The 18,026-nt window shown below is 39.3% G+C and overlaps 1 protein-coding gene across 2 annotated transcripts in view; it reads left to right on the top strand.

Annotated features, from left to right (window-relative positions):
* Positions 1-13,714, top strand: part of Dmxl2 (Dmx like 2) — a 129,787-nt gene extending 116,073 nt beyond the window's left edge. For both annotated transcript variants that reach the window (XM_059267903.1, XM_059267902.1), the window contains exons 34-44: positions 246-308; positions 1,168-1,254; positions 1,334-1,455; positions 4,063-4,201; positions 4,920-4,980; positions 5,082-5,209; positions 5,734-5,811; positions 8,942-9,033; positions 9,669-9,721; positions 11,008-11,225; positions 12,244-13,714. In XM_059267903.1, the coding sequence (XP_059123886.1) occupies positions 246-308; positions 1,168-1,254; positions 1,334-1,455; positions 4,063-4,201; positions 4,920-4,980; positions 5,082-5,209; positions 5,734-5,811; positions 8,942-9,033; positions 9,669-9,721; positions 11,008-11,225; positions 12,244-12,453 (1,251 nt within the window). In that variant the 3' untranslated portion in view covers positions 12,454-13,714. The remainder of the gene's footprint in view (positions 1-245; positions 309-1,167; positions 1,255-1,333; positions 1,456-4,062; positions 4,202-4,919; positions 4,981-5,081; positions 5,210-5,733; positions 5,812-8,941; positions 9,034-9,668; positions 9,722-11,007; positions 11,226-12,243) is intronic.
* The last annotated feature ends 4,312 nt before the right edge of the window (positions 13,715-18,026 follow it).

Here is an 18,026-nt window from a genome sequence, read left to right as displayed (position 1 = left end):
ATAAATGATATATAAATAATAAATTTTTATTTTGAAATAGTTTTTGTTTTCATGTGTGTATGATAGAGTAATTTTAGTTATGCTGTTTTGCTTTGTTTATCTGATACTTTGTTTTATCTAATTTAATTTTTGAAGTCAGTTTTGTCATCTTTGTATGATAACCATTCTAGCTTGAAATTTTTCATTCTCTCTATGATTTATTTTATGCATGTGTTTTGTGTTTGTGACGGTGTGGTGTTATATAGTCTGTAGAAGAACATGTGGAGCAGGTCAAACACAACTCCGTAGCAGAAGATTGCCATGTCAAGGTAGTCTCCCCTGCGCGTCTCTGTAGCTCACTTTTCAACGTTCTCGTTCTCAGAGCTAACCCTCCTCTCTCATGCTAACCGTGACTGCCCAGCTGAGGTAGAGAACTTGCTGCTCATACCGCCTTGAGCAGAGGGACGAGCCACCTGTGTCTAGCTCTGCTCTGCTCTGCTCTGCTCTGCTCTGCTGTACTCTTCTTTCCTGTTCTCATCTCCACTGCTGTCGCATTTTTGAGTCTGTTTTAAACACAGCTGGTCTTTCTTCTTGACTCTTCTTCTCTTGCTTCCCTTTGTCTCAGATTCTCCAGACGCCCCCCTTCTTCTGACAAGTCTTCATTCTTTTGTCCTTCATCTTCCTGGGCTGTCTCTGTTCCATGGCCTACTCTGTCCTTCACTTATGCCTCTTCTCTCTCTCTCTCTCTCTCTCTCTCTCTCTCTCTCTCTCTCTCTCTCTCTCTCTCTCTCTTTCTCTCTCTCTCTTTCTCTGTCTCTCTCTCTCTCTCTCTCTCTCTCTCTCTCTCTCTCTCACACACACACACACACACACACACACTCTTATTACAGAATATTTGTGCATTTTTGGAAGAGCTAAAATGAATATGTAAATTTTGAAAAATTTTGGCCGTCTTTTGTAATCATTACTATGCATTCACATTGGGATTCTTCAGAATTAGGGTGTTTGATTACAGAGCTTCAGAGCATGAGAGCAGATTTCCAAAACTAATTCCCAACACACTAATGCTCCCCCACTCCCTCTTCCTGCTGCCGCTACATTTTCTTCTTACCTAGCTGTAATCCTGTGGGATGTGTGTATCTGTGTAGAGTCACATAGCAACAGCTAACCCTCAGCAATGTTTTGTAGGTTGAAGCTGATCTGGGCTATCCAGGAGGGAAGGCAAAGGTCATTCATAAGGAATCTGACATGATCATGGCATTTTCTATTAATAAGGTAAAGATTGTAGTCAATGTCAACAATGTGCTGATTTTTGGTGAAACTGTCCAAATCATAGTCTGCCTTTGCTTTATAGGCAAACTGTAATGAAATTGTTTTGGCTTCAACGCATGATGTTCAAGAACTTGATGTCACGTCTCTGCTGGCCTGTCAATCATATATATGGATTGGAGAAGAATATGATAGAGAATCTAAAAGGTGTGTCTCGTGACTAATTATAAATACCATTGTCTTCAGCCAGTGCCTGCTAAATTGTTGGGCTAAGAATGATGTACCTCTCTTCAGTTGTGCAAGAAACAAACCTAATGCGTTTAGTGGACAGGAGAAGGTCTTTGCTTATATTAAAATTATAAATTACTCATAATTTTCCCATTAAACTTTTCATAATATTTAAACCAGAATAATGTCTGCTATGAAGGTCTAAGGTTTAAAACTGCCACTTTGACATTTAACTCCAAGGAAATGTACTTAGTAGTCAGTAAATTTAACTGATCTAGATAATGAAAGTAGAAAAATAGTATGCATAAATTTTTAGACTAATTGAATTGGTCTCATTAATTCTGCAATGTTGCTTATCACTTGATGAAAGATTTTTGCAGATAAAAATGTCAACAACTTTAGTTGTCATCTGAAGAGTTTTGCAGCACTTTTTAACTTTTGGCTTTTCCTACATGTTTGTCTTTTGTGTTGCTTTTCTCCAGTCAGAAATTTTATGTCCTAGGACGGTACCCTGAGGGCCACTTTCCATACTTATCCTTTTGTTAGTCTATAACCAAGCTTTAGTCATAGTTTAGAGTGGATAGAACCATGTAATATAGTACATAGCTCCATCCTCAACTTACATTCACACTTTTATGTGATGAAATTAATATTTTAAGATTTTTTTTTCCTATTTGTTTTTGGATTTTTAAGACAGAGTCTCAGTTGCCCTGAAACTGAGCATGAAATTGAACTCCTAAGTAGTAGGACAATAGGCCTTAAGAAAAGCTTTAAAGCTTTTAAAAAAAGCTTTAAGAAAGCTTTAAAATCATATTTCTTATTTCCTTAAAAACATAATTTGAGGTTAGGGCTGTAGCTCAGAGCCCCTATTTAGCATTCAGGAGTCCTGGGTTCAGTTTCGTCTGGGGCGGGAGAGCAGGAGGGCATGGGTAGTTGGACATGATGGCTTATACCTGTAATTCTGGCACTTGGGAGAGTCAGATACAAGAGGATCTCAAGTTCAAGGCCATTCTAGGCTGCATAGCAAGACCTTGTCTTAAAAACAAGCAAATAAAGGAACTAGAGAGAGCTCTGTTGGTAAAGTGTTTGCTGCATAATCATGAGAACCTGAATCTGGATCCCCAGGACCCATCTAAAACCTGAGTAGCAAGTATGTGTAACACTAGCACTGGCAAAACAGTGAGAGGTGGGCTCCAGGGGCTTGCTGGCCATCCAGCCTAGCAGAAATGTGGTGCTCTGGTTGAGTGAGAGGCCCTGCCTCTAAAGAATACATTGGAGAGCAATTGAGGAAGGCACCTGACTTCAACCTTCCATAGGTCCGTATAGCTGAAAACACATAGACCACACATACAGAAAAATAAAAACCAAGCAAATAAATAAATGTAAAATAAAATAATTTGATATATGGGCTACCTGTGTGAAAGAGGTCACTTAATACTTATGTTTAATCAAAATAAAATCTGTGCTAAATACTTTTTTTGGGGGGGGGGGCTTTTTGAGACAGGTTTTCTCTGTGTAGTTTTGGTGCCTGTTCTGGATCTTGCTCTGTAGACCAGGCTGGCCTCAAACTCACAGAGATCTGCCTGGCTCTGCCTCCCAAGTGCTGGATTAAACTCGTGCACCACTACTGCCCGGCATGCTGAATACTTTTTTTTTTTTTTTTTTTTTGGTTTTTCAAGACAGGGTTTCTCTGTGTAGCTTTGCGCCTTTTCCTGGAACTCACTTGGTAGCCCAGGCTGGCCTCAAACTCACAGAGATCCACCTGGCTCTGCCTCCCGAGTGCTGGGATTAAAGGCGTGCGCCACCACCGCCCGGCTGCTGAATACTTTTTAAAAAGTTTTTATTATGTTGTTCTCATACATATACATAATATATTTTAATCATGTTATTGTTAGGCTCTTTGTCCCTCTCTTCTCCCAACTGATACCCTTTCATTTTCTCATCTAGCTCCCCTTCACCTTTCCTGTCTTTTGTGTGTGTGTTTGTGACCTGTTGGATTGCATTATGGTTTTTATAGGACCATTGGCACTTTACCAGTGCTGTACCACTTGAAGGAAGTGTTTCTTCCTATCCCATCAACCGTTGGCTGTGTATAAATCCTCACAGAGGGTTAAAATACTCTAAAACAAACACTTGTTCTAATTTTGTAGCAATAAAGCTACTCACAGAGATAATGCATTAGACTGTGTATGTGTGTGCTACCACTGCCCAGATCTGTGCCTAAGTTTTTAATCAATGGATATTTATTCTATTTTTTAAAATAGTTTAACTACCAAAGAAAAAAAACTATTAAAAAAAAAAAAAAAAAAAAAAAAAAAAAAAGAACCAGGCAGTTGTGGCACACTCTGTGAGTTACAGCCTGGTATACAAATCAAGATCCAGGACAGCCAGAGCCGTCACACAGAGAAACCCTGTCTTGAAAAACAAAAAACAAAAAACAAAACAAAACAAAAAAGTAAACCCTTATTAAATCTGTATCCTCAGAAAAAACATTAAAGAGAATCTTTTCTGGTTGTATGAAATCTCTAGTTGGATTTGTGTTGAGAGAACAAAACTTCCAGAGTAACATGCTATGGTTTTCCACAGTTCAGATGATATTGATTATCGAGGTTCTACCACAACCCTGTGTCAGCCTGGTGCAGCCTCCCATTCTACGAGCCAAGTGCATCCACCTCCATCTCTGCCATGGCTAGGCAGTGGGCAGACCAGCACGGGAGCTACTGTGGTATGTCTTCTTTCTAGTCACGTGTGGTTTCTGGGTATGGGTTCCTCAAGCAGTACATTGAAGTTACTTGACATAGAAATGATTCTAAAGATGAGAATAACTGATTGACTTTGAGTTTCCGTAGTGCATGATCTTTTCACACATCAACCACAGTTCAGAGTGGATGTTATCCTCCAGTATCATTTTATAGATGAACAAACTGAGGCACAGAATGGTAAAACAAAGTCAAAGAGGAGTTCATGTCTATTTATGTTGGAAAATTGCCTCAGATTACTGAAGATTAATTCTTCTTGGTCACTAGTTGAAGGAGCTCTAGTATTTCATGCTCTGCTCTGAAGACTCTGGATACCAGCTGGGTGCAGTGGTTCATGCTTGTAGTCCTCACATGCAGAAGGCTGAGGTGGGAAGATTGCAAATTTGAGGCTAGCCTAGGCTACATAGCTAGATCTGATAGTTCTTAGGGAGGGAGGAGTTGGAAGAGAGTCCCTTTGTCACTAGATGAAGCAGTTTGTAATGTCTTCGCAGGGTAGGGCTGTAGGACCTGTAAGTGATTGCTTCTATTCACACAAATGTATGTTAAACGTCCCAGAGTCCTCAGCAGGGTGTATCTCAGTTAGTTTCTCAGGAGGATGAATGACATGAGAACCACTCTGATGCTTGTCCTTCCTCGTCCCTTCTGGACCAAATACAGAGTAAATCCATTTTCCTCCTTTTAAAGCTCATGAAAAGGAACCTCCACAATGTGAAGAGAATGACTTCACACCCTGTCCATCAGTACTGTGAGTAGTTTATTTGTCATCTAAGGGTTCTGAGTGTCTTTCATTTGAAGAATGGGAATTATTGAAAGTCTTGAGTCTTACCCCCCACCTTGTGTGTTTAGATCTCACAGGGGCCCAGGATGGCAGTGTCCGGATGTTTGAATGGACACGACCTCAGCAGCTTGTCTGTTTCCGTCAAGCTGGCAATGCAAGAGTTACTAGGTTGTATTTTAACTCACAAGGCAACAAGGTGCGTTCCTGGGAGTTAGTGGTGAATGCTGAGGAGGAAATACTGATTGAAACTCTGTCAAAAGGTTTAATGACCCTGAGGTTGAACTGAGCAGTCAGTTTATTGGATTCTGTTTATGTAGCCTTTTTCCTTACAGTAAAAACAAAGATTCACAAAACTGAGTGCCGTCATTTATCCAGTCATTCATTTCAGCCCTGCGTGAAAGAAAACTACCTCTGCTCCACGTGCTGTTAGCATACCCCAGCTTGCTGGAGTCTTAATGACACTAGTTTCTCTCTCCCTGTGTTGTGGAGGCTTAGGGGAGGGCAGTGGGGCGGGTGTGGAGCACACTTACTTAGAAGATGGAGGGGAGGGCAGTGGGGCGGGTGTGGAGCACACTTACTTAGAAGATGGAGGGGAAGCACAGTGGACACAGCCATAGGACGCTCTGTAAAGTGGGGTCCCACAAGTCTCCCATCTCTAGGTTGATCTTCCCTCTAGCAGTAAGTCTGAGTCTGTGTTTGATGTTCATGCCATTCTTACAGTGTGGTGTTGCAGATGGAGAGGGTTTTCTGAGTATCTGGCAAGTCAACCAAACTGCATCGAATCCTAAACCTTACATGGTAAGTGCCCCTCACATTCCCAGAGTGCATGCAGAGAACATAGTGTTAGAGATGAAGTGTCTGCTTGTAACAGTGGATCTCGGTAGTGCTTCTGTTGGGAAATGACAGTTCTGCCCAGCATGAGTTATCCATCTTGCCTCAATTTAGACAGAAATTACCAAACAACAACAAACAGCTTACTGCTTTTTACCTTAAAGCGCAATCATGGATTTTCCCTGTGTACAGCTCAAGTCAGGATACCTTTTTAATGGTACTTTTGTCCTTATTGGAAACAATTCTTTTTAAAATATAATGTTTTTATTCATGACGACTAAATTTTAGTTGTAGGATTTTATTAAGTATAATTAAGATTCAAATAGGTTCTGAGCACTAATTTCCTTCAGAATTTTTCCTTCTTACCAGATTATACTCTAGTCCTAAAAGGTTACTTCACACATTTATCCATATTGTGTTAAATACCTGACGACATAGATTGGTGTAGCCTAGGAGGGGAAGGTGACATGGTCCTGTGTGGGGCTTAAACTTTTTTATTAGATATGTTCATTTTCTTCTTATATGTGTTTTGCCTGCATGTGTGTATGTGCACCTCCAGAGGTCAGAAGAGAGCGTTAGAGGCCTTGGAACTGAATTTAGAGATGGTTGTGAACCACCACATGGATGCCAAGAAGAGCAAAGCATGCTCTTAACCTCTGGGCGCTCTCCAGCCCTGGGTGGGACTTTTGGCATTAGATAAATAAATAGAGACTCAGAAAGCTTGGAACCTTTTGAGTCCAGATAGATTACTCAAATGCTTTTAAATTGTCCTTTCTAGAGTATATAGGTTTTTTTGAACATTTTTATTAAAAAATATTTTTTATAGAAAACAAAGTTTTGATTGTGTTTTTCCCCTTCCCAACTCCTTCATTATATGTAAGAGATAAGAATATTCCTTTTGGATTAGTGCACTGCACACTGCCATAATATCTTCTAAGAAATGCAAGTAATCATGTTTTGCCTTCAGTCTGATCAGCTCGTGCAGAATAATATCCTATTTATTTATTTATTTTGGAATAATTTTATTTATTTTTTATTAATTATTAAAAGACCAGCCATATTTGTTCCTACCCTGATGTCCTGTTTATTTGTAAATACCCTGGCCAGCATCCTCCGTTTGGGCCCTCACTTTGAAATTTCTGTTCTCATCACCTGATAGAGCAGGAAAGGAATACTTGGCTTAGTGGACAGTTTCCCATATTGCTGTAACTTCTTAGGAGTCTTTAGGGTTGTTTCAGGCTTATAGGCTTTGTGCAGGACTACTTTGAGAAGTGCGTTTGTGATTGGCAGAGCTTGGGTGGACATAGGGAGCACAAAGATGGCAAAGGTAGATGTTTGTATCTAGACTACAATGTTAACTTGACTACATCTCTTACAGCACAGCCTATGTTAGATGGACAAGGTAGAGTTTACTCCTCAGGTTACTGTTCACTATGATTTAGACTATTAATTTATCAAAGTATTCACGGTTGTCAGCACTAAAACTGTTTGTGCTCTTCTTCTAATCAGATGTCTTTAGTAAGTTCATCTGTTTAGTTTGGGGTAGAATCTTGCTGCAGCCCAGGTTGACTTTTGAATCTGATGCTACAGACACCCATCATTGTGTCTGTTAGTGCATATACTATAGTGCCCTGTTCTTTTCTTATAATCCAAAAACTATAATTTTTTTTTGGTTTTTCAAGACAGAGTTTCTCTGTATAGTTTTGCACCTTTCCTGGATCTCGCTCCATAGACCAGGCTGGCCTCAAACTCACAGAGATCCGCCTGTCTCTGCCTCCTGAGTGCTGGGATTAAAGGCGTGCGCTTAATTGGTTTTTTGAGACAGGGTCTTTCTATGTAGCTGTTGGCTGTCTTGGAACGTGCTCTGTTGACAGCCTGGCCTCAAACTCAAAGAGATCTGTCTGATTCAGCCTCTTGAGTGCTAGGATTAAAGGTATACAGAAGTTACTATGCCTGATTAAAGAATATAACCTTTAATTCAGTGTACCTACCAACTAGTTCTAAGTTTTACTGGATATTATCAAAGTAATTGGCAAATATCTCTGTCCTCTTGCTATCACTTTTTTTAAACTCCAGACTGAATCTTTATGGTAAACTATTTTAATTAAGAGCTTAGAAGTTGTCAGGTGTGGTGGCTCACACCTTTGATCCCAGCACTTGGGAGACAGAGGCATGTGGATCTCTGTGAATTCAAGGCCAGCCTGGTCTACAAAGCAAGTTCCAGAACAGCCAGGATTGTTATGCAGAGAAGCCCTGTCTCAAAAAAAACAAAAACAAACAAAAAAACTAAAAAACAAAAAGGAAAGAAAAGAAAAGAGCTTAGAAGTTTCAGAGACTTACGTAGATTTATTTTTGATTTCACTGAATTCTCAAATAGTTTAAGACTTTCTAACGTGAAAGATAATTTTAAACTATTTTACGCTTGCAATTTGTCCTGAGAATTAGAAACATGATTACAAACATAATGCTTCATCCAATAGGAAAAAATTTATTTGTAAGGTCAAATTGTTACAACTTTTAATACTTTATAGTCTCAAAAAATAAATACTAACCTAAAAGAAATGGGAGGATTAGAAATGGGGAAAGGCAGTCACACCTAATTCATACTGACTTCTTTGTTCTTTGTGCACATTAAAAATTCTGTAAAGTGTTGTGCCTTACCTTCTACTTAGTAAGAAGGGAAAGCTGGTAGTGTGGCCTCTAGGTGCACCGTGGCCTGCAGGTTCTGAGTACTAAGCACACAGTGCACATCTGCATTCTAAAGAAGAGTGAGTTAGGCTGTTTAGTCTGGAAGAGGCTGGCTCTCAGGCCACCCCACAGTGTGGACCTGCAGCACTTTTCCCCACCCAGATGGAGTTTAAAACACTGTTGTTGTTGGGTGTGGTGGTCTGTCACTTGGGAAGGTGAGGGTCATGAGTTTGAAGCAGCCTGAGATCCTTTCAAGAGCCTGTATCAAAGTCAACAAAAATGAAAAGTAAAATTTAAAAATACATAATCTGACTCATGAGTCTAGCATGCTGTTGGTGGGACAGTATTTGTATTATTTCAGTTGCTACTGGATTTTTAGATAACATTGGTTCTGTTTTGTTCCCTATAGAGTTGGCAGTGCCACAGTAAGGCCACAAGTGACTTTGCATTTATCACCTCTTCAAGTCTAGTTGCAACATCTGGACAGTCCAATGACAATAGGTAGGTTGACAGAAACAAAGAAAAGAATAAAATTTTAGGCATAAGCTATTTTTCCTAGAGAGTAAGGATTTCTTTTAGTAGGGTTTTTTTTTTAATCCAAGGAATTTTTTTTAATGTTTTACAGTCCTTACAATGGCTTTCCTTACCAGAAAGAAACAAAACAAAAATTTCTCCTAATGTAGTCTATAGTAACGTTTATCATTCTATGCTGAAGTGATTTAGTCTTTTCAAAGCTCTCTTTATAAAGTTCTTTAGAACTAACAAGTATTTGGCATGCTGTAGTCATGATTCTTTGCATTTCCCCTCACACTGTTTTCATTAACTGCATGCTATGAATAGTGCCCACTCTCTTGAAGTGATTACCGCCCCGGGATATAGAAAGTACCCTTCTACTGAGGAAGTCATTTCCCTCTTCTGCAGAAGGCTAACAGAAAGAAATGGGCTGGGGGTGTGATGACAGGGCCTTAGGAAACAAGCTGATCCGAGTTTGGGAAAGGATAAACTCTTAGAAGAGAAACCACCCTCACTCTAGTTGGAAATCTCAAATAAGTACAAATATTTTTCTTGACAAAATTTGTCCTTATTAATGGTTTTAGATGAATTGTTTCTGATGTACTTTGTTATTTCTTTAAAAGAAATGTATGCCTCTGGGACACATTAATATCACCTGGAAACAGCCTCATTCACGGTGAGTTAAGGTGTGATTTTTGACACATTATGAAGGAATGCTCTCAAGGTTTGACTTTACTTCATGAACCCAGTGTTTGCTCGTGGGTTGACGTGGAGGACTGTGTATAGAAAGAAGAGGTTTATTTCGGCTCACAGGTTCAGCCCCAGCTTGTTTGTCCTTGGAGTCTGGTGGGAAGTACTTCACCGGGGGAACGTGAGGTGGAGGCAGCTGCTCTCCCTGCGACCTCCAGGAAGCAGAGGGGAGAGGAATTGGGATCCTCTTCAAGGAGTTACCTCCCTTCCTTCCATGAGTGCTGCTACCACCTAGTGGTGGCAGAAACATCTGGAGACACTTGTCCAGACTGTAGCAGAAGGACAGCTCCTTAGCTTGTGACTGAAGTATTCAGGTGATGAGGTTGAGTGTTCTTAGTCACAGGGATCTTTGGATGAGGACAGCATCCGGTGGGTCAGTGCTGCTGGGTGGTGATGAGGCGAGTGAGCGCACCACTGAGGATGGGTTCCTCTTCTGCTTCTCCGTGCTCTTAGAAACACTTGAAATTAATGGACATGCAGTGCACACTAATGAGAGTCAGTGTGCTAATCCCTTACTTTGTATGAGGCACAGAATTTAGGACTTGGTTTTAAACACGTTTTTTTTTTTTTGTTCATGTTTCATGTTGATCTGATGGGTATAATTATAGGGTTTCAGGAATTCCATGACTTAAAAGATGGATGTTCTTTAGTTTTCCTGATTGTCCTTCTGTGGCTGTGCAGAATATCTGACAGAAACAACTAAAGGAAGAAGAGTTTGTTGTGGTTAAGGGTCCCAGAGGCTTCTCTTCATGGTCTGCTGGGCTGTGAGGAGGTAAAACATCCCAGCAGAGAACATGTGATGAGGCAGCCCCCCTCACTCCTCCAGGTAGACAGGAAGCAGAGTGAAAGGAAAGGCCATAGCAAAATATGGTCCAAAGGAAACATGCCTCCAGTGATGTATTCCTGTAGCCCGGCCCACCTTCCAGTGTCCCAGTACTGCTGTCAAATTAGGAATCTTTCCCTGTAGACTCAAGAGCTGAAGCCAGAGCCCTCGTGGTTGTTATCTCTTAGTGGTTGGATTCCTGTCCCTGGTAGCTGGGGACAAATCCTCAACACATGAACCTGTTGGGAGACACTTTCTAAACAAATCATAACACTTGGAATGGAAAAAGTGCACTATTAACTCCTGTATTTTTAAATGTGAGTTTAAACATCAGAATCAAAAGCTGGATGTTGTTTGGGGAAAGTCTCCTGGTGTTTTTCTCTTTCCAGGTTTCACATGTCATGACCACGGTGCCACAGTACTTCAGTATGCCCCCAAACAACAGCTTCTGATCTCTGGAGGCAGGAAAGGTTACATCTGCATTTTTGACATTAGACAGAGACAGCTAATGCACACCTTCCAGGCACATGACTCGGCTATTAAAGCTTTAGCCCTGGACCCCTGTGAGGAGTACTTTACTACAGGTTCTGCTGAAGGCAATATAAAAGTAAGTAAGCACAGGAGGTGGGAACGAACTATGCTAATCTTTTTCTGTTGTCCAGACTGCTAGGAAAGAGAAAACACAACCCCTGTAGTCTGAAATGGATGCATTGAAGTAAAGCCTTGTGGAGTACTGGATGCCCTTGACATGCCAGCCCCACCTAGCCCTAATTTACTTCTGTATGGCTCTTTCTAAAGCATTCTGCTTTGGAAATCCAGCTAATAATCAAATTCACTGGACTCTCAGGTTATTATTGCTGTGAATCTGGAAGGGGCTGGAGTGCAACTCAATGGTAGAATACCTGCTTACATGTGCAAGGTTCTGGGTTCCATCCCTAGCATCACAAAATAGTAATACAAGGGACTTGTTTTGAGTAAAATGTTCGAGGTTTTTTTGTTTTCTAATGATGAAGATTTAAGCTCAGAACTTCATGATGCTAGGCAAACACTTACTAACAAGGTCTACCACTAGCCCCTAGTGGGTGGGTTTAATTAACACATGGATACATTTGACAAAATTCATTTGGTACCTTGGGATTTTCTTCCTTTTCTCTCTCTCTGTCCTTGGTACTCATAGCTGAGGGAATGTTTCCAAGTAAGTGAGATAGTACCATAGTACTTTCATTTTGCATTAGATCTAGCTTCACATGGAAACATTTTATTAGATTAAATATTTGGTTGAATTGGTGAGATATATGTATATATGTATGTGTGTGTGAAATGTAAAACTATAACAGAATGTGAAGAGAGAAATTTGGAAGAAAAAGCACTAAGTCTAAGGATAGGCTGTGACTTTTGTGAGTGATAATGTCACCACTCCCTGTAGAGCAGTGCCCAGTCATTCTCATTCTTTGCAGCTGAATATTTTTCCTGTTAGTGTTTATACTGACTGTTAGGAAAGCAGCAGTCAGCAGGAAATTGGACTTAGGTAATTAGTTAGGCCAAGGAACAGAAGTGAGGGCCATACTTTTACTTTGGATCTCTCATTTTAATGACTGACCATTTTTATTTTCTTTTTAAACTAGGTGTGGAGATTGACAGGCCATGGCCTAATTCATTCATTTAAGAATGAACATGCTAAGCAGTCCATATTCCGGAACATTGGAGCTGGAGTCATGCAGATTGACATCAGCCAGGACAATCGACTGTTTTCCTGTGGTGCAGATGGCACACTGAAAACCAGGGTTCTGCCCAGTGCTTTTAACATCCCTAATAGAATTCTTGACATTCTGTAGTTTGAAAGATTGGGGGTTTACTTTTATATACCTCTCAGTTAAAAGATGTAATGCAAGAATTAGGCAGTTCTGCTTTCCAAGACACTGTTAACAACTTGAAAACAATCAGAGAATCTCTGTGGAATTTGAATCTGATGCAAGCAGGGCTTTACTCTACCTGAGTGTTGCCTCCCCAGGTTGGTAGAGTGCATGTACCTTGTCATAACACTGACACATTAAAAAAAAATCAACCTTGTATTGTGTGAAGGGAAGCTATTCTTTACATCATGTAACACACCTGATTCAGAAACACTTGAGGTTAGCTGACAGTAAGTTAGAATAATGAACAGGGCCTTTATACCAAATTGAGGAAGAAAACATTGCTGATTGAGGTTTTTCTTCCTGTTCTCATCATGGATGAAGCATGCCTCCTTTGTTGAGTGAAGGATAGTCATGAGGTGTTAGATGCTCTAGACCATCAGAAGCACTTGTTAACTGTGGAGCAGTGCCCAGTCATTCTCATTCTCCCCAGCTGAATATTTTTCCTGTTAGTGTTTATACCGAGCTAGTACTGTAACTTGCAAATGAGTGCAAATTGAAATGCAATGTTTTCCTCACGATTTGCACATTGACATTTTTTGGACTGCTAGTTTTTCTATTAAAATATTTGCCTTTATGTCAGGAATGTAATATGTTAGACATGCGTATTTGTAGTTAAGCAAAACATACCTTCTTAGTCCAGTTTAGTACTTTTTCTTTTCATGTATTTAATTAAGGTTAATAAGACACATTTAAGGCTGTGTTGAAGCTACACCAGTAGACCATTTCATATCAATTAAATGAATGTTAGGCTTTTGTGGCCAGTTGGTGAGATTGGTGATATTATTTATTGCCACAGCCTATTGTATAAACTATGCAGAGTTAAATATTATTTGCTTGTAAAATACTAGCCAATGTCATATTTTGATGTATTTCCTTCATTATGACCAAAAGTATGTTGCAATATTGAAACCAGTGTCTGTATGTGTTTAAGTGTTTACCAGCAAATTGTCTCATCATGTAATGAGAATGTTTAATGCCTACGTGGTAAATAGTAAAACATAATGGTATAAAGCACCTTTCTCTGATGGCAATGTGGTACTCATGCTGTGAAATACATGTGTAAAAGAAATGTTATCTGTTAGAGTTTTATTTTAATTGGCCTATTTAAGTAGACTGGTCTGGCATTCTTTGACACTGTTTTTAAGAGTTAATTTTAATAAAATGATTAACTATTAGAGAAGTTATAAGCCCTTAAGCTGTTTATTCACTCACACATTATCTATGGAACACCATGTATACAAGACACACTTCTAGTGAGATGGAGATTGAGAGGTGAGCGGATGCTTACTTCACTGAACCCTGTCTGGGGATGGCACTGCCCAAAGGACTTGGTATTAACAATCAAGAAATGCCCTGCAGACATGCCCACATACCACTCTGATGGAGGCAGTTCTTCAGTTGAGGTTCTTCTTCCCAGGTATGTTACAATGACAGCCGAGATCAGCCATCATAAGCTTTTAGGACACATGGAAGGTCTTTTAACGCCCTGTGCTGGGTAAGTCACTTCTCCCCTTTGCCTTGTGTCCCTGACCTGCCACTGTCCTCAAACCCACAAGCTGAGCTCCAGACCCATGGCCTGAGAGCCTCCTCTTTGTTTGTGAACTGCCCTTGTTGGGTAAGTCGCTTCTTCCCTTTTCCATCCCTTTTTCCTGTCTCCATTCCCTCCCTGCCTGTGGCAGTCTGCATACCCCCAGGACTAGCTCCAGATTAGTGGCCTTTCAACCTGCTTTGTTAGAGAGCCATCCTTCCTGGTGAACTCTCTTTTCCTCTTGTGTCATTTCCTTAGCACACTGTGTCTCTACTACCCTCAGCCATAGCTCCAGACCCATGGTTTGAGAGCTATATTTTATTTACCAGCCAGGTTCAATTAAACAGCTTATCCACCAGCTTTACCTGGCCCAGCTTAGGTCACACATCTCTTTCATTGGCCCCCAAATCAAAGGAAGCCCAGATTATCATATCAGATATGCAGAGAAAGAAGTCTACATTCCTGGGTCAAATCACAAAGACAAAAACAGTATGTCTTCCATCCAACTTGCTAGTCCTGTAGAAGCGTTCTCTACTGCCTAGATGAATGTCAGGAACAATCATAAACTATCAAAGAATTCAAGAAATTGAAAGAAACAGAAATAAACACTTGACTGACCCTCCAAAAGAACAATAAACACCTGAGTGATGTTCAAGAAAAAAACAAATACATGGCTGAATGAAATGATAGATATAATTCACTATTTGAAAGCTGGATTTAATAGAAACATTGATATGAACACAAGCTGAAAGGAAGATGGAATTGAAAAACTCAATATCCCAACGAGAAGATTGGGGGAAGCCTTATAAGTAGAATGAGTCTGGCAGAAGATAGACTATCAAGACTCAAAGATGAAACAAATGTTTCCATCACTCTTCTAGTGCTGGATGAAGCACCATGACCAAGAGTACCTAAGAAGTGTTCAGTTGGAACTTGAGTTGCAGAGGGATAGAAACCCATTACCACAGTGGCAGGAAGCATGCAGGCATGCTACTGGAGCACAAGTGGAGAGCACACATGCCAGCCCACAGACTAGAAGCAGAGAGCACCTTGAGGGTGGTGGGAAGCTTTTGAAGTCTCAAAACCTGCCCACGTGACACACCTCCAACAAGCCCACACCTCCTAACTCTTTTCAAACTATTCCACCAGCTGGAGTCCAGCTCCTCAAACATAAGAACCCATGGGGGCCATTCTCATTCAAACCACCACAGGACCTATATCAAGTAAGCAAAAAATATTAAAAAATTTAAACATAGGAAAGGAATATGCAAGAAATAGGAGATAACCCCTAGGACTGTTCGAATTACAAGTATAGATGAGGAAAAAGAATCCCAGGTCAATGGCATTGACTAGATCTAAGAAACAAAAAGAACTCTTAACTAGACAAGACCAAAAAAGAAACATCCTATAGCAATCATAGTTAAAACACTTAAATATACAGAATAAGGAAAATACATTGAAAGCTACAAAAGAAAATACAAGTCACATAGAAAAACCCACCAGAGAACAACACTTAATTTCTCAGTGGAAACTGAAGAGTTTGGAACACTGAACTCCAAGTTCTAAAAGACCACAACTGCCAACCTAGACTACTACCTAGCAAAACTATATGCCATAGTTGAAGGAGAAATAAAAACTTTCAATGATACAAACAGCCTAAAAGGTTCCTACCCAACAATGAAAATGCTAAACAGAGTAATGGAAGGTATATTTTGAATTGAAAAGAGGAATAAACTCAGTCAAAGCAACTTTACAAATAAAAACAAAACAATTAAATGAAATACAAATCACAAACCTGCAAAATAATAACAAAATGACCAATATACACACAAAACTTTCAATAGTAACTCCAAATATGAATGGCCTCTATGCTTCAATTAAAAGACAAGACCAAAGTGTGCATGGTGACACACTCCCTTCCCCAGCACTCGGGACACAGAGGCAGATGTATCTTTATGAGTTCAAGACCAGCCTGGTCTACATAGCAAGTTCCAGGCCAGTTGGAGCTACATAGACCCTCAACTGCCCCCCCACCAATAATCTAGATGGATTACGAAAAATAAGAAGAAAACTCCATCTGTTTGTTGTCTACAAGAAACTTGCTTTAGTTTTAAAGATGGGCACATGCCACCTTAAAGGGAAAAAAAGAAAAAGTTATTTTTATTTCAAGCAAATGGAATCAGGAAGCAAGCTGGAATTGCCATCCTAGTATCTGACAAAAATAGATTTCAAACTAAACTAGTCAGGAGAGACAAAGGCACCTCATTCTAATCAAGTTAATCAAAAAGTATTCCAACACTAAGCATATGTGTACCAAATTCCAGTATACCTAATTTCATAGCACACTAATAAAAACACAGATTAAAATAAATCTAGTAATAGTACATTATTTCAACACCCCACATTTTTTAGTAGATAGTCCATCTGGACAAAAAAATAGAGAAACCTCAGAATTAAGTAACATATCAAATAGACCTAACACATCTACAGAATATTCCACCCAGACACTAACACATATATATTCAGCAGTATATAGAAACTTCTCTAAAATAGACCACATGTCAGCACACAAAACAAACCTTAATAAATACAGTAAAATTGAAATCCATGTATCCTAGCCAACCATTATGCAATAAAATTTAAAATCAACAGCAAATCAAACTAAGAAGGATATTAAACAACTTTATTGAATGATGAATGGGTCCAAGAAGTCAAGAAAGAAAAATATTCTGGAGCCAAATGAAAATAAAAACACAATACAACAAAGCTTTTGGGAACACTTCTAAGAGGGAAGTTTATGGCTCTAAGTACCTAACATTTAAAAAAAAAAAGTCAGAAAGTACTAATAAATGACTTAGATGCAACTCAAGAATTTGGAAAAAACAAGAACAAGCCAATCCCAAACCCAATAGAGGGCAACAAATAATAACAAAGTACAAATTAATAAACTGAAACAGAAAGTTTCAAAGAATCAGTAAGTCTCAGAGCTGGTTCTTTGAGAAGAAAAACAAGATAACGGACCTTTGGTCCACCTAACCAAAAGGGGGAAAAAAGCTAACAGAATCAGAAATGAGCAGGAAAACAGTACAGCGGACTCCAAAGAAACAGCAAAACTTTAAAAACCTGTAAACTGGAAAACCGGAAATACATGGTTGAGTTTCTTGGTTCATCCAAACTACCAAAGTTAAACCGAGATTAACAACCTAAACAGACCCATAAGACAAGAGATTGAAACAGTAATAAAAAGCCTTTTGTCTAAAAAACCAAACTAAACCAAACCAAACAACCAAACAAACAAAAAAAACCCCAGGCCCAAACGGATTTGCAGCAGAATTCTACCTGACTTTCAAAGAACTACAACCAGTACTTCTTAAATTATTCAAAAACTATAAATAGAAGGATCAATCCCCAATTTGTTGTTAGTTTTATTCTAATACCCAAACTAGGTAAAGACAGAGGAGGGGGAAGAATCACAAACAATACAGATGCATCAAGATCACCACAATCAAGTTGGCTTTATCCCTGAAGTGCAGGGTTGCTTCAACATACATAAACCAATAAATACACATTTTGAAAATATGATACATATAAGTGATCCCAAAAAGTTGCACCAGAAAACTAGAAACAAAACACTTTCAGCAAAATGGCAGGGTACAAGATCAACTTAAAACAATTAGTAGCTTTCTGTACACCAACAACAAGCACACTGAAAAGGAGGTCACAGACACGTTCCCATTTACAACAGCATCAAAGTAAAATATCTTGAAGTAAGCCTCACTAAGGAGGCAAAAGATCTACAATGAAAACTTTAAATCTCTTAAAGAAGAAGATTGAGAAAATAAACATCTAGAGTAGAAATGGTATTGTGAAAATGACCATCCTACCTAAAGCAATTTATAAATTTAATGCAATCTTAATCAAAATGTCTATAACATTCTTCATAGAAATAGAAAAAAATCTTAAA

This window comes from Peromyscus eremicus, chromosome 7, assembly GCF_949786415.1.
Source record: "Peromyscus eremicus chromosome 7, PerEre_H2_v1, whole genome shotgun sequence".
Taxonomy (NCBI): Eukaryota; Metazoa; Chordata; class Mammalia; order Rodentia; family Cricetidae; genus Peromyscus; species Peromyscus eremicus.
The sequence above is the reverse complement of the archived record's forward strand: the minus strand, read 5'-3'. Positions and strand labels throughout refer to the sequence as shown.